General features: G+C 37.1%; 1 protein-coding gene across 3 annotated transcripts in view; it reads right to left on the bottom strand.

Moving 5' to 3' along the window:
* The window catches only part of ALG5 (ALG5, dolichyl-phosphate beta-glucosyltransferase), a 48511-nt gene that overhangs the window by 9874 nt on the left and 24161 nt on the right, over positions 1-14476 (bottom strand). For all 3 annotated transcript variants that reach the window (XM_011943007.1, XM_011943008.1, XM_011943009.1), the window contains 2 exons: positions 11380-11439; positions 5012-5163 (listed from right to left, as the gene is read on the bottom strand). In XM_011943007.1, the coding sequence (XP_011798397.1) occupies positions 5012-5163; positions 11380-11439 (212 nt within the window). The remainder of the gene's footprint in view (positions 1-5011; positions 5164-11379; positions 11440-14476) is intronic.

Below are 14476 nucleotides of genomic sequence, written 5' to 3'. Positions count from 1 at the left end.
CCTCAGGGCTCAGGCTATCCTCCTGCCTCAGCCTCCTGGATAGGTGGGATAATGGGCATGTGCCACCATGCCTAGCTAATATTTTTTTTTTTTTTAGATGGAGTCTTGCCTGCAATCTCCACTTCCCAGGTTCAAGTGATTCTTCTGCCTCAGTGCCCTGAGTAGCTAGGATTTCAGGTGTCCACCACCGTGCCCAGTTAATTTTTGTATTTTTTTTTGTAGTGATGGGGGTCTGCCATGTTGCCCAGGCTTGTCTTGAACTCCTGGGCTCAAATGATCTGCCCACCTCACCCTCCCAAAGTGCTAGGATTACAGGTATGAACCACTACACCTGGCCCAAGTATTTTAACTTCCATAAATGGAAAGAATTTAGGTGAAGTACGGCTCTGAAGATGAAGCTATATACACAGTTGGTTCTCCACATCCATGAGTTCCACGTTCGCAAATTCAACCAATCATGGATTGAAAATATTAAAAAATAAACAGTAAAAAACCACAATAAAAAATAATACAAATAAAATATATAAGCTGAGTGCAGTGGCTCATGCCTGTAATCTCAGCACTTTGGGAGGCTGAGGTGGGAGGATCACGTGAGCTCACGATTTCCAGACCAGCCTGTCAATGTGGCAGACTCTGTCTATACAAAAGAAATACACAAATTAGCTGGGCGTGGTGGCATGCACCTATAGTCCCAGCTATCAGGAGGCTGAGGTGGGAGGATTGCCTAAGGCCAGAAGGCAGAGGCTGCAGTGAGCCGTGTTTACTCCAGCCTGAGTGACATGAGACCCTGTCTCCAAAACACTAACAACAAAAAACAAACATACAGTTCAACTCTTTACATAGCACTTACCTCATATGAGGTATAAATAACCTAGAGATGATTTAAAGTATATGAGAGGATATGCGTAGATTATACGCAAAGACTACACCATTTTATAGCAAAGACTTGAGCATCTGGACAGATTTTGGTATCTGTGGGTGATGGTCCTAGAAGTAATTCACTGTGGATACCAAGGGACAACTGTGTGTGTATATATATATATATAATATGTATCTGAATTTTAAGGCCAAATTTACATAAAACGTTATAATCTATTTTTATATTTAACGTACCCATTTTCTTTATATTAATATTTGAATATATATACTTAACATATGTATACTCAACTCTGCAGTTCTGAATCCAAAGAGACACTGAGAGTCTTTTTTTGAGACAGAGTCTTACTCTGTCACCCAGACTGGAGTGCAGCAGTGTGATCTCAGCTCACTGCAACCTCTGCCTCCCGGGTTCAAGCAATTCTCCTGCCTCAGCCTCCCAAGTAGCTGGGATTACAGGCACCCGCCACCACGGTTGGCTAATTTTTAAAAATTTATTTTTAGTAGAGACGAGGTTTCACCATTTTGGCCAGGCTGGTCTTGAACTTCTGACCTCAAGTGATCCACCCGCCTCGGCCTCCCAAAGTGCTGGGATTACAGGCGTGAGCCACCGTGCCCAGCTGATACTGAGAGTCTTAACTTTAGGTATACTCCTTCACAGATTTCTAATACCTAGAAACTATTTGATTTCAGTTTCTTGAAAATTCTGAGAAAAATTTCAATGAATCCTTTGGAAAAAATAGTCAAATGTCAAAGGTGACATTTGGAAATAAGGCACAGATGTACAACTTGGTTTCTGTAACTTATATTGTTCTTGAGTCTTGATTTAAAGTGCAGGAACAGAAACGTTTAAATAAAAACCACTGATGACATATTATTGTGGTGAAGGGTATACTGCTCATTAAGCTGATACATGTATACTTGGTGGTTCTCCTTTAGAGGCACCAAATAAACATAATGTACCCTAAAGAAAAATGTGAGCAGTTAAAATTTTAAGAGATTTTTTTAAGATTTAAAATTTTAAGAAAATTTTCTTTCCCAAAAAAAAAAAAAAAAAAAGAAAAAAAAACAGAGACAGGTTTCACTACATTGCCCATGCTGGTCTCAAATTCCTGGACTCAAGCAATCCACCTGCCTCAACCTCCCAAAGTGCTAGGATTACCAGTGTGAGCCACCATGCCCAGCCATTAAGTGAGGTCAATCTTATGTCAATTAACACCAAAATAAATAAAACGCTTGCATGTAACATTAACACTAAAAAAAGAAAAAAAAAACCCAGTAATGTTCTTTAACTTAACCCCACAAGAACTGCTGTCTAATACAATAGCCCCTTGGCACATGAGGATACTAAGCACTTGAAATGTGGCCAGTCTGAATTGAGCTGTGCTGTAAATTTGACTATATAGTACAAAGAAAATAATGTAAAATATTTCAACTTTTTTCATACAGATTGCATGGTGATATGACAATATCTTGGAAATATATTGGATAACAAGTAAATCTCATCGGTGGCTTTTTAGTTTTTTTAAGAGACAGGATTTCACCCTGTTGCCTAGGCTAAAGTACAGTGGTGCAATCACTGCAGCCTAAACTTCTGGGCTTATGAGGTCCTCCTGCCTCAGTGTCCTGAGTGGCTGGGACTACAGGCACACACACCACCACACCCAGCTAATTAAAAAAATTTTTTTTCAAGAGACAGGGTCTTGCTATGTTTTCCAGGGTAGTCTTGAACTCCCGGCCTCAAGTGGTCCTCCTCACCTTGGCCTCCCAAAGAATTGGGATTACAGGCATGAGTCATCTTTTTACTTTTTAAATGTGGCTAATAGAAAATTTGAAATTACATATATGCCTTGCCTCTGTCTCATTTCTATTAAACAATGCTGCCCTAGAATAATCCTGACAGGGAAACTTCATGATTTTTAAGTTATCAATCCTAACCTTTTATATATTTCAACAAAAACAAAAGATCCTCAACAATGAAAAATAGTATCCCAATTTCTAAATTCTTCCTTTCCAACTACAAAGAACCTGCATCTCTGACCCTCATCCTGGAGGCAATAGCTGACTGAAAAATAGCTAATGCAGACAGAGGGCTTTACTTCTAGAGTTGTTTCTTAAATTAGATTTTCTGATTTCGGAGTCTATTAACTACCAGTTTATTTTGTTTTTCAACATAATAAAAACACGTATCTAAATTTGACAACTAAGGTACACTACTTAAAATGTTTTAATCTAGAAAAAAAGATTACAAAAAGTCTGAATGATAATTCTGAAAGTACATTTTTATAAGTAATATTTTGGGAGTTATACGGCATATATTTCTAGGAAGACAACAGGTCTTTGAAAACAGATGCACAAAAGTTGTAGAGTATAAAAATGGACACATGCTGGCATAATCATGCAGATACACAACAGGATTCACAAAGAACCCATGACTAAGTATTAGTTCTTTCAACAGTATTTACTGGGTACCTACCATGTGCCAGGTATGGTATTAGATAGTGGGATATACTAATAAGTAAAATTAAATGTGACTCTTGCTCTCATGGAGAAAGATTATGGTTTAATTGAGAAAAAGAAACATTAAGTAATTACACAAATGTAAGAAAAAACTATAAATGTCATAGGTGCTATGAATACAGCACATGGTACTGCAACAGGGTATAATTAGGGGCACCTGAGCTAATTATATTCTATTTAGAGAGTGAGGGCAGGCTACCCTAAGGAAGATCTGAAGGAGAAGGTGAGAAGGGGCTTGGTTAGAAAAGAGTCTGCATGTGGAGGAGACACAGGTGGGGCCAGACTAAAGACTATGGGAAGCCCATGAAGAATTATAAGCAGAAGAGGTGCATATGACTGATCACACTTAAGTTTGCAAAGACCTTTTGGGCTACAGCATGGTAGTCTGGAGAAGGATGGTGTTCTGGATGGCGGTGGTGGAGATGGAGAGAAATGGGGGAAGATAAAAGCTAAAATCAACAGGCCCTGTCATGGATTGGATATACGCATATGGAGAATGTCAGGGCTGATGTCAGGGTTTCAGCTTCTGTACGGCAGTGCTAGCCACCTGTATCTCCAGTATATTTTGAAAGAGAGTCAGAAGTATCAAATGCTGCTGATGGGTTAAGTGTGACAAGTGATCATTTACCATGACCACTAGCTTCAATGACATAGAGGTGGCTAGATGTTAAGATGAAGTAGACCTGGTGTGGTAGCTCACGTCTGTAATCCCAGCACTTTGGGTGGATTACCTGAGGTCAGGAGTTCAAGACCAGCCTGGCCAACACGGTGAAACCCCATCTCTAGTAAAAAACACAAAAACTAGCGGGGTGTTGTGGCGCCCACCTATAATCCCAGCTGGAGGCTGAGGCAGGAGAATCACTTGAACCCAGGAGGCAGAGGTTGCAGTGAGTGGAGATTGTGCCACTGCACTCCAGCCTGGGTGACAAGAGCTAAACTCCATCTCAAAAAAAAAAGGATGAGGAATGGGAGAAAATCCATATGAAGAAGGTGGGGTGAAGAGTGAGTGGGAAGCAAGAAAACAAAGCCAGTGAATATAAACCACTTTTTCAAGAGAAGGTTGCCTGTGAAGGAGACAGGGGCTAGAGCTGGAAGGGCACAGCAGGGTCAATGGAGAGGGTTCTGGGAAATATGTGATGGAGGAGAAAAGGCTGAATACACAAGAGATGAAATACATGGACAGGATTACATTTTGACGAGGTGGAAGGAGATGTAGAGGTCAAAAGATCAGTCTTAGAAAAGACACATCATCTCCTGTAGAAGGAAGAAAAGAGAAAATGGGTGTCCTATTCTGATATTTCTGAGCTTTTCTCTTTTCTTCAAAGAAAAAAAAAAAAGGAAGTCTAAGGAAAAAAAATGTTTTCAGGCCATTCAATTTCTACTGTCTACAATTAGGGTGAACACACATAAGTTTATACCATATTGTTGGGTTTGTATATTTTCAAAATAAGATCCAACTCAGGAAAAGTATAAAGGCAGGATCAAGTTTACATACATTAGTGTCAATTTTGTTTAAATCTACATGTTCATTATAAATATACAGGGCTGTTTTTCATTACCTAGAATGATGGCTGGGTAATAAGACAGACTGGATACATTCCAGTCAGAAACCTACCATCGTTCAATGTGTAGCGATGAAAACGTCTGCGAAGCTGCTTCTCGAGTAAATAATTTGAACCCACACTGTGTGTCCCTGATTCCTTTGACACAAAGGAACCACACCAGAAAGTGGAACCCATACATGAGAAGAGTACGGAAGTAAGAACGCTGAAAACAAAGACAAAATATAAATGACTTTTCTATTCCTCTGTAAAGGAGACACTGAAAACACCTGGTTGTAGACAACTGTATTTTAATATTTAATTGACCGGTAGATCTTACATAAGAACACCACTGTTCTACGAGCTTCACCAACAAAGTACATTAAAGAAACAGCACGGATGCCTACTTCCTGGAGCAGAGCAGAGGCGCTAGAAAGCAGTTACTCATTTCCTGGAGGTTGAGTCAGATAAGAAAAATCACAAGACTGTGAGTGGCCAGGGCTTTAGCCTACCAGGAGAAACAGGTTAGGGGCTGCTGTGAGCAAGGAGAACATCTTGTTGACTTACATATTTTACGCTGCTTTGCCCCACTTATATTTCAGTTTCAAAAAAGATGTCAGCTTCCAGGATGTATTGACAAAACAAAACACAGATATAAGCCTGCAGGTGATACTTAACTAATGAAAATATTGACCGAAGACATATAGTAGAGTATCATGAAGGTTATGGACTAGAAAGGAGTTTGAAACAAACACCTGGTCTTTCTAAATATGCCAGAGATCTAATTAAATACATTTAAAATATTGAGTTCTTTAATACTTTGCATACTAAAATTAAGTAGGTTTTAATCCCATCTGAAGTTTCAGTATTGTTATTGATGATTAATTTTATTAGTAGTAACATATTCCATTATTCATAAAACATTGCACACTTTAAAACATAAGAACATAAGATTATTATCATTGTATTCCAGACTTTCATATTTAAGATTTAATAAAAGATAGGATCTTTTTAAAAAATAAAATAACAAAATTTTTTTTAGAGACAGAGATGCCTTCTGTTGTCTAGCCTAGAGTCCAGTGGTGTGGTCATGGCTCACTGCAGTCTCAAATTCCTGGGCTCAAGTGATCCTCCTACTTCAACCTACAGAACAGCTGGGATCACAGGCGTGTGCTACTACATCCAGATCCTTTAAGACAGGATCTTTTAAATGTTCCTTAGTTAAGGCAAGAGACTCAAGTAATGATGCATTACGTACATAAGCAACCTATTAAGAGTCTATAAAGAACATTAAATATTTCATACTATAGGATAAAGGTCCTTCCTCCTTTTGGCTTTTGCTTTTCAAAATCATAATTTTTAGTATCATTCTTCCTTTGCATGGCTTTTTCTATCATCATCAAATAGAACCACAGTGGAACAGAATAACACAGAAAAAGCACCAAATCAGGCCAGGTGTGGTGGCTCACACCTATAATCCCAGCACTTTGGGAGGCTGAGGCAGATGGATTGCCTGAGGTCAGGAGTTCGAGACCAGCCTGGCCAACATGGTGAAACCCCGTCTCTACTAAAAATAAAAAATCAGGCAGGTGTGGTGACACACACCTGTAGTCCCAGGTACTCAGGAGGCTGAGGCAGGAGAATTGCTTGAACATGGGAAGTGGGTTTGCAATGAGCCGAGATGGCACCACTGTACCCTAGCCTGGGTGACAGAGTGAGACTCCAACTCAAAAAGAAAAAGAAAAGAAAAAGCACAAAACTGAGCAGGCCTATATGTGAATCCTGGCTCCATTACTGATTAGCAGGGTGACCTTGAACAAGTTACTTCAACCCTCTAAATCCATTTCCTCACTGATAAAATGAGAATAATGCCTACCTCACAAAGTTATTATAAGGATTAAATGAGATTATTTTAAAGAACATAGCCAAGTGTTTGGCACAGAAAATAACAGGAACTCAATAATGTTTTTCATAAAGGAAGAAAGCTTGAAAGCTTACTTTACTCTCCTGACCGCAATTTTACTTATGTATTAAATAGGGCAGGAAGGAAAGGAAGAATAAAATACTTATCTATAAGGTATGTAAAACAAACTTTTAAAAATGATCTAGCACTTCTCATTTATCATCTAGAATCATTAGTTATGGTTTGATGTAAATATGTCTTACCTCTCTAAGTAGATAGGGCAGAAACCTCAGCTTAAAATACTTTAGGAATCTCACAACAGCTTGCTCAGTGCCTTCCATATAAAATACTTCCAATAAATACTGGTTGACTGATTAAACCTCCAAAAGAGCACTTATGCTTAGGAAAGGAACAAACAGAAATTGAAAGATAGAAAAATAAAAATTAAAGGTAGAATAACAATACCTATAAATTATTCTCCTTGAGTGATTTTAATGTGATTTGAGTGAGATTATTTGTTAGCAAATAAAACTATTCATGACTGCTTTTGCTTGGATGTTACTAGAGAATTTTTGTTTGTATGTTTTAGGATAATGGCTGTTTTTTTAAAAAGCAGAAAAATGTAGACTTCACATGAAGTCCTTAAGTTATTTGATTTCTAACATATTTAAAAGCTTAACAAGGTTAGCCACAAACAAGACAATCTTGTTTTTATTTTTAGAACTTTGCAAAATATCTTAAAATTTAGAAGATACCTAAAATACAGTATAGACTTATTTAGTTAAGTGAAGCTACTAAAAGAGAATAGGCTTATATGATCTTCTGAAATGGCCATTTAAAACATTAAGGAAAACAATTTTAACTGTTTCAGTGTTAATGCTAATATCTTCAATGTTTATAAAATGTAAACAAGAAGTTAATTCGGGTGAAATTTAAAGCCTACTGCTAATTTCATTATCTTAAAATAAGAAGTTCAAAGAGGTCCCAGGACTTAAGCAAAGGCTCTTTAAACAAAAACTAAAAACATTAAATAACCACTAATGGATTCTATTTTTGAATCCTTTTAAAATGATAAATTCAAGAATAGCCAGGCAGTATATAAACATTACGTTGTACAGAACATATGGGAATATAAGCACTTTTAAGGATGATACAAGACTCCATCAGGGCAGTGTCATGTTTGTCTTCCAAGGGAGCAGTAAAAGAGGTGGTAGAATAATTGAGAAATGTAGAAAAATATCAAGGAAAGATGTTTCTGAACATTATGCAATAAGCTACTGAAGTTGTCATTTGTTACCCTGATTAATTCTTTTATAATTTTCTCATTGTCCACAGATTGATCACCATGCAAGGGTTTATATTACTGACAGCACATGAAGGGGAATGGAAAGCCATGCTGCAGTTTTCTGGACATGAGGCAGATGCATGTCTTGTGTCTCTTGGAGACAACCTTTTATGAGACAGGTATGGTTCTATAAGAATAGGCTGGACTTGAACAAGCCTACGGAGCAGCAGTTGTCACGGCATCTGCAGCAGACAACCAATGATCTCTAGTGAGTATCACAGGTTATCCTTTCTTTCTACAGAATGGCAGCCAATTCTGTGGGAACCAAGAGCACTCAATCAAACACTAGATTTTAGAGATGAAAGAATGGATGGATGGAGACAAGATAAATTATAAATCTGTGGTTCCTGCGATTGATCCCTTGATACCTGGCTAAGAGCAGTACTAGGTAAAAGATTCAGACCAAAGCATAGTCTCATTTAAATACCAGTGTATTTCTAGGAAAAATTCAGAGTTTTCAACCATTGCAAGTTCTAAGTGAAAAGAATTTACACCATAAAAACAAAACCAAAACACATGGCTCCTTTCTACAGCCACCACCAACAAATACAAGGATTATCCCTTGCCTGTATTACTCACTGGCTCCTAAGTCTGTCTGTGGCTATCTATTTCTCCAAACTATCTTTTTTGCTATACCAGGTAGATAATCCTTTTTCATCTAATTAATATATTTTTTTTTAAAAGAAAAAAAATTTATTTACAAAACCATTAAATTAGTTTGGTTTATTTTCATTAGCTGTTTTTGTGAGCAAAAAGAAATTTTTATTTTTATTTTGAGGAGGTGTCTTATTCTGTCACCCAGGCTGGAGTGCAGTGACCTGATCTCAGTTCACCGGCAACCTCTGCCTCCCGGGTTCAAGCGATTCTCCTGCCTCAGCCTCCCAAATAGCTGGGATCACAGGTGCGTGCCACCACACCCAGCTAATTTTTACATTATTAGTAGAGATGGGGTTTTACCACGTTGGCTAGGCTGGTCTCAAACTCCTGACCTCAGGTGATCCGCCCCCCTCAGCCTCCCAGAGTGCTGGATTACAGGTATGAGCCACTGTGTCTGGCCTATTTGTTATTTCAACACAGATAATTGTATTTATAATATCACACTATTTTTTTTACAAACAACCTAATATTTCAGGTTTTATCCCATGTTATTAAATAGTTTCCATTATCATCAGCTTTACTGGCTGCACATTTAATCTAGGCCTATAGCTGTATTTCCTATTGTGGGAATTTAGTATTTAATAGTTTCTACTACAATTTTATATCTATCTATATATATACTATTTTATAAGTATACATATATGCTATTTTATAATTATACACATATATATATAATGTGCTGAACATCTTAGACACATTTCTTTTTCTTATCCCCTGTGCATTGGTAAATTGATGAAGTTGGATTAATTCTAAGCTCTCTTCCCATTTTAAATACCTACCAGTGTGCTATTCTCTATGGTTAACAGATTAACCTTTTTCAAACATCAGTGAGACTCTCTAGGACACATAGAATACTAGACTACGTGCTAGTAAAACAATTACTTCTACAAAAAGGAGAAGAGGCCAGGCGTGGTGGCTCACACCTGTACCCAGCACTTCGGGAGGCCAAGGAGGGCAGATGACGAGGTCAGGAGCTCAAGACCAAATGGCGAAACTGTCTCTACTAAAAATACAAAAATTAGCTGGGTGTGGTGGTGCATGCCTGTAATCCCAGCTACTAGGGAGGCTGAGGCAGGAGAATAGCTTGAATGCAGGAGATAGAGGCTGCAGTGAGCCGAGACTGCACCACTGCACTCCAGCTTGGGTGACAGAGCTAGACTACTGCGTCTCAAAAGAAAAAAAAAAAAAAAAAGGAGCCGGGCATGGTGGTGGCTCATGCCTGTAATCCCAGCACTCTGGGAGGCCAAGGCAGGTGGCTCACCTAAGGTCAGGAGTTTGAGACCAGCTTGGCCAACATGGTGAAACCCCTTCTACTAAAAATACAAAAATTAGCCAGGCATGATGGCGTGTGCCTGTAATCTCAGCTTCTCGGGAGACTGAGGCAGGAGAATCGCTTGAACCTGGGAGGCAGAGGTTGCAGTGAGCCGAGACTGCACCACTGCACTCCATCCTGGGTGACAGAGTGAGACTCTGTCTAAAAAATAAATAAATAAAAAATAAAAAGAGAGTATGGGCTTCTGTACTTCAATACAATCCTTAAAAGGTTTTGTCACTGTGTCATCAATGTATCTTTTTTAAAAATTAAAATTTCTACATATCTCTTTTCTGAATCATTGGGGGAAAGGTTCAACCTTTTATTCCGCTGGTTCTCAAAGCCTCGTGTGCATAAGAGTGACCTGGGAAATTGTTACTCTAGTTTTTCTAGCATAATCTACAAAATGAAAAATTAAACATCTTTAGTGACATTTTTATACCCTAAAAAGGCAGTTGCAAACTTGTCAAATTTTACAGCATAGTGTTTTTCTAAGAGGAATGAGGTTAAAAAAAAAAATTTAAACTCTGAATAAAACTCAAAACAAAGCACTTAACTGTGCCAATGTTAGAAAAAAATAAAGGCAAGTTGATTGGTTAAAAAATGCATCATTTATGCCGGGTACAGTGGCTCACACCTGTAATCCTAGCACTTTGGGAGGCTGAGGCAGGCAGATTACCTGAGCTCAGGAGTTCAAGACCAGGCTGGGCAACACAGTGAAACCCTGTCTCTACTAAAATACAAAATCATAGCCAGGTGTGGCGGTGTGTGCTTGCAGTCCCAGCTACTCGGGAGGCTGAGGCAGAATAACTGCTTGAACTCGGGAAGTGGAAGTTGCACAGTGAGCCGAGATCACGCCACTGCACTCCAGCCTGGGCAACAGAGGGAGACTCCGTCTCAAAAAAAAAAAGAAAAAAGCATAATTTAGAAGTTTGTTTTATAACTGAACAGATTCTCTTTATCTTAAAAATATATTAAAAAGAACTGTTTGCATCCTAAGGCAAAGCGAAGTCCACATCCTCTTGTATACTCTTAAAAAAAAAATCAGTTCTAAAATGTGCCAATCCTTCATAAGCTTTCCACAATTAAAACATTATTTTCTTTTGAAAGGAACCTCATGTTTAAGAGATTAGACAGAAAAGCCAATTTCTTGCCAAATATATATGTAAAAAAGGAAATAAAAGCCAATTAATTGGCTGTCCCATGCCAATTAATGAAGTCTCACCTGGGCAATTGATTCTTTTTCCAGATGAGCTCGAGATCCACATGCTATAGCCATTTGATTCTGAGGAAAAAAGCAGAGATAGTTTTTTTAGAAACTGATTTTTTAAAAAGTTGACATTAAAAATCTTTTAAAGGTTTACTGAAGACATCAGAATATGTATAACTTTGAGAAACCCAATCATACTAAGAGGACACTAAATTTTGCTTAAATAGGGCTAAATACAAGGAGCATGCATTATGTTAAAATTCATAACTTTAAATGATATTTTCTGTGTGAAAATACTATATTATTTGAGAGAAAAATTAGTGGCATGAGAAAGAAAAGAGTTATCTGTAGATGACATAATTATATACCTTGAAAATCAAAGAATAGCAACTGAAAAACTGTATTAGAAGCAATAAAAGAATTTTAAAAGATGAGTAGTCACAAAACGAATATATATATACAAAACTTTAGACGTCACATGTACAAACAGTAATCACAAGATATAATCGAGGACAGCATTTATAACATCAATAAAAAGGAAGAACCTAGAAATAAAGTTTATAAGAAATGTAGAAAGTTTAGACAAGATCTAAATAAAGGAAACACATAAATGCTAACAAGGAAAACAAAAGAATTAAATATACAGAAGGTCTTGTCATGATGGATGAGAGGATATAGTAACAGCATTAAAAAGTCAATGCTTCCTAAATTAATACCAATAAAAATACCAAAATGATTTTTAACTGAACTAGACAAGCTGATTTTAGAGTTAACATTAAAAAAAAAAAAGTCCTTGTTAGTATAGTTGTGAGAAAATAAAACATTTTTTAAAAGAGAAGCAAAAATAAGAAAAGAGCTAGGAAAATTCAATAGTAAAGAAGAACTCATCACAAAAAATTTAAAAATATATGACAAAGCTACAATAATTCAAACTAAGGTGCTGGAGTGTGAACAGACAAATCCATGGATAATTCCATGGACAGAATGGAAAGGCCAGGAAACACATACACAAAGCCATATGAGTACTTAGAGTATGATAAAGATGACCTTTTAAATCAGTGGGAAAAAGATGAACTGACAAATGGTGTGGGACATAGTGGCAGCCACTCAGAAACCCAATTAAGTTGGACTTGAGCTTCTTAACTGAATACTGGGATACAGTCCAGATATATCAAAGATTTAAATGTAAAATATCAGAAATCATTTTGTAAATGATCTCAAGGAAGGCACAAGTACAAAAAACCAGAAGACTGATCAATTTGATAATAACATTTTAAAGAATTGTATGAGAAAATAACAAGAAATCCAACCATACTCAAAACTAAAAGACCAAACAACTGGGGGAAAATATTGGCAATTTATGCTACAGACAGAAGGTTAATTTCCAAAATGCATAAAGTGCATCTACTAATTATTCTAAAAAGCACCCAAAAATACAGTTGGAAAAGAGGCAAAGACTAGAAACAGAGTACATAAAAGAGGAAGTGAAAATAGCTCTTGAACAACTGAAAGAGAAGATCTTCAATTACACTTATACCAAGAGTAATGCAAATAAAACCTACACTTTTTTTTTTTTACCACACTGTGCCTGCACACTCTCTAGCAACAGCAATTTGAAACGTTATCAAAATTACAAATATACATATAACCTGACCCAGCAATTCCAACAATTCTTCTGATAAATATACTTGCATATGTGTAAAATGACTTTCATACAGTGTAATCATGTCAGTATTTGGAGTAGCAAACCTGCATGTACATCTGAAGGGACTGGCTATGAAGATGTGAAAGAATGAAGAAGGTCTTTATGAATAAATATAGTTCACTCTCCAAGATACATTGCTAAGTAGAAACAAGAGAACAGTGTATAGTATCACACTTTGCAATTTTAAAAAGAATACATAAACAGTATGCATCTTCCCAACAAAAGAAATGAGTAACACTAGTTATATCTGAGGGTAACTGAGAGACGAAAAGCGGAGCTGGTTTCACGGTATATCTTTCTTATACCATTTGATTTTTGAATGACTAATGAAAATAAATTTAAAAGTACTCATTATAAAAAAATTTGCAAGTATACAAATTTATATATAAATGATAATTATTTTAAAGAGAAAATTCATGTATATATCTCACTACCTAAAAGCAGCCACTGTTTTAAACTGTGTACATTTCTTTGTATTTTTTCTCTACATTAAAAAAAACCATAGCTCAAATTTACTCACGTATGTCATGTTCTTTTTCACCTACAGTTTTTTTCATGTTAAAGTTTATTGTTTTTATACTTTCTATTATGAGTATTTTCAAACATACACAAAACTAGAAAGAACAGGAAAATGAAGCACCACATACCTACTACCTAGCTGCAAAAATTAGCAACACATTGCCAATCTTGTTCCATGTAAAGCCCCCTCACTACCATCCCATCCAACCTGAGACTACTTTGAAATGAATTCTAGACATCATGTTACAAATTCACATAATGTCAATCATAATACCACTATGATACCTAAAACATCAATAATTCCTTAATACCATCAGATATACAGATTTCAAATTTGCCTAATTATCTCTTATGTGTTTTCAGTTTGTTTGAATGAATGCCCAAATAAAATCCATACAGGCCTGGGCGTGGTGGCTCATGCCTGTAATCCCAGCACTTTGGGTGGCCAAGGCGGGTGGATCGCAAGATCAAGAGATCGAGACTATCCTGGCCAACATGGTGAAACCCCTCTTTACTAAAAATACAAAAATTAGCTGGGCATGGTGGCGCATGCCTGTAGTCCCAGCCACCTGGGAGGCTGCGGCAGGAGAATCACTTGAACTCAGGAGGCGGAGGTTGCAGTGAGCTGAGATTGTGCCATTGCACTCCAGCCTGGGAGACAAGAGTGAAACTCTGTCTAAAATCAATCAATCAATCCATACAAATCAGTTGGTATTTCTTTTACCTGTGGGTTCTCCCTACCTCTTTAAATTTTTTTCTTGTAACTTGTTGAAGAAACCACATTGTTTGCTCTAGAGTTTCCTACATTTCAGATATTGCTGAGTGCACCCCCAAGGTGACATTTAACATGTCCTCCTGTCCCCTGTACTTCCTCTAAACTGGTAGTTC

The sequence above is a fragment of the Colobus angolensis genome, unplaced genomic scaffold (assembly GCF_000951035.1).
Source record: "Colobus angolensis palliatus isolate OR3802 unplaced genomic scaffold, Cang.pa_1.0 Scaffold214, whole genome shotgun sequence".
Classification (NCBI taxonomy): Eukaryota; Metazoa; Chordata; class Mammalia; order Primates; family Cercopithecidae; genus Colobus; species Colobus angolensis.
Note: the sequence above shows the minus strand (reverse complement) of the source record. Positions and strands in the feature narration are given on the sequence as shown.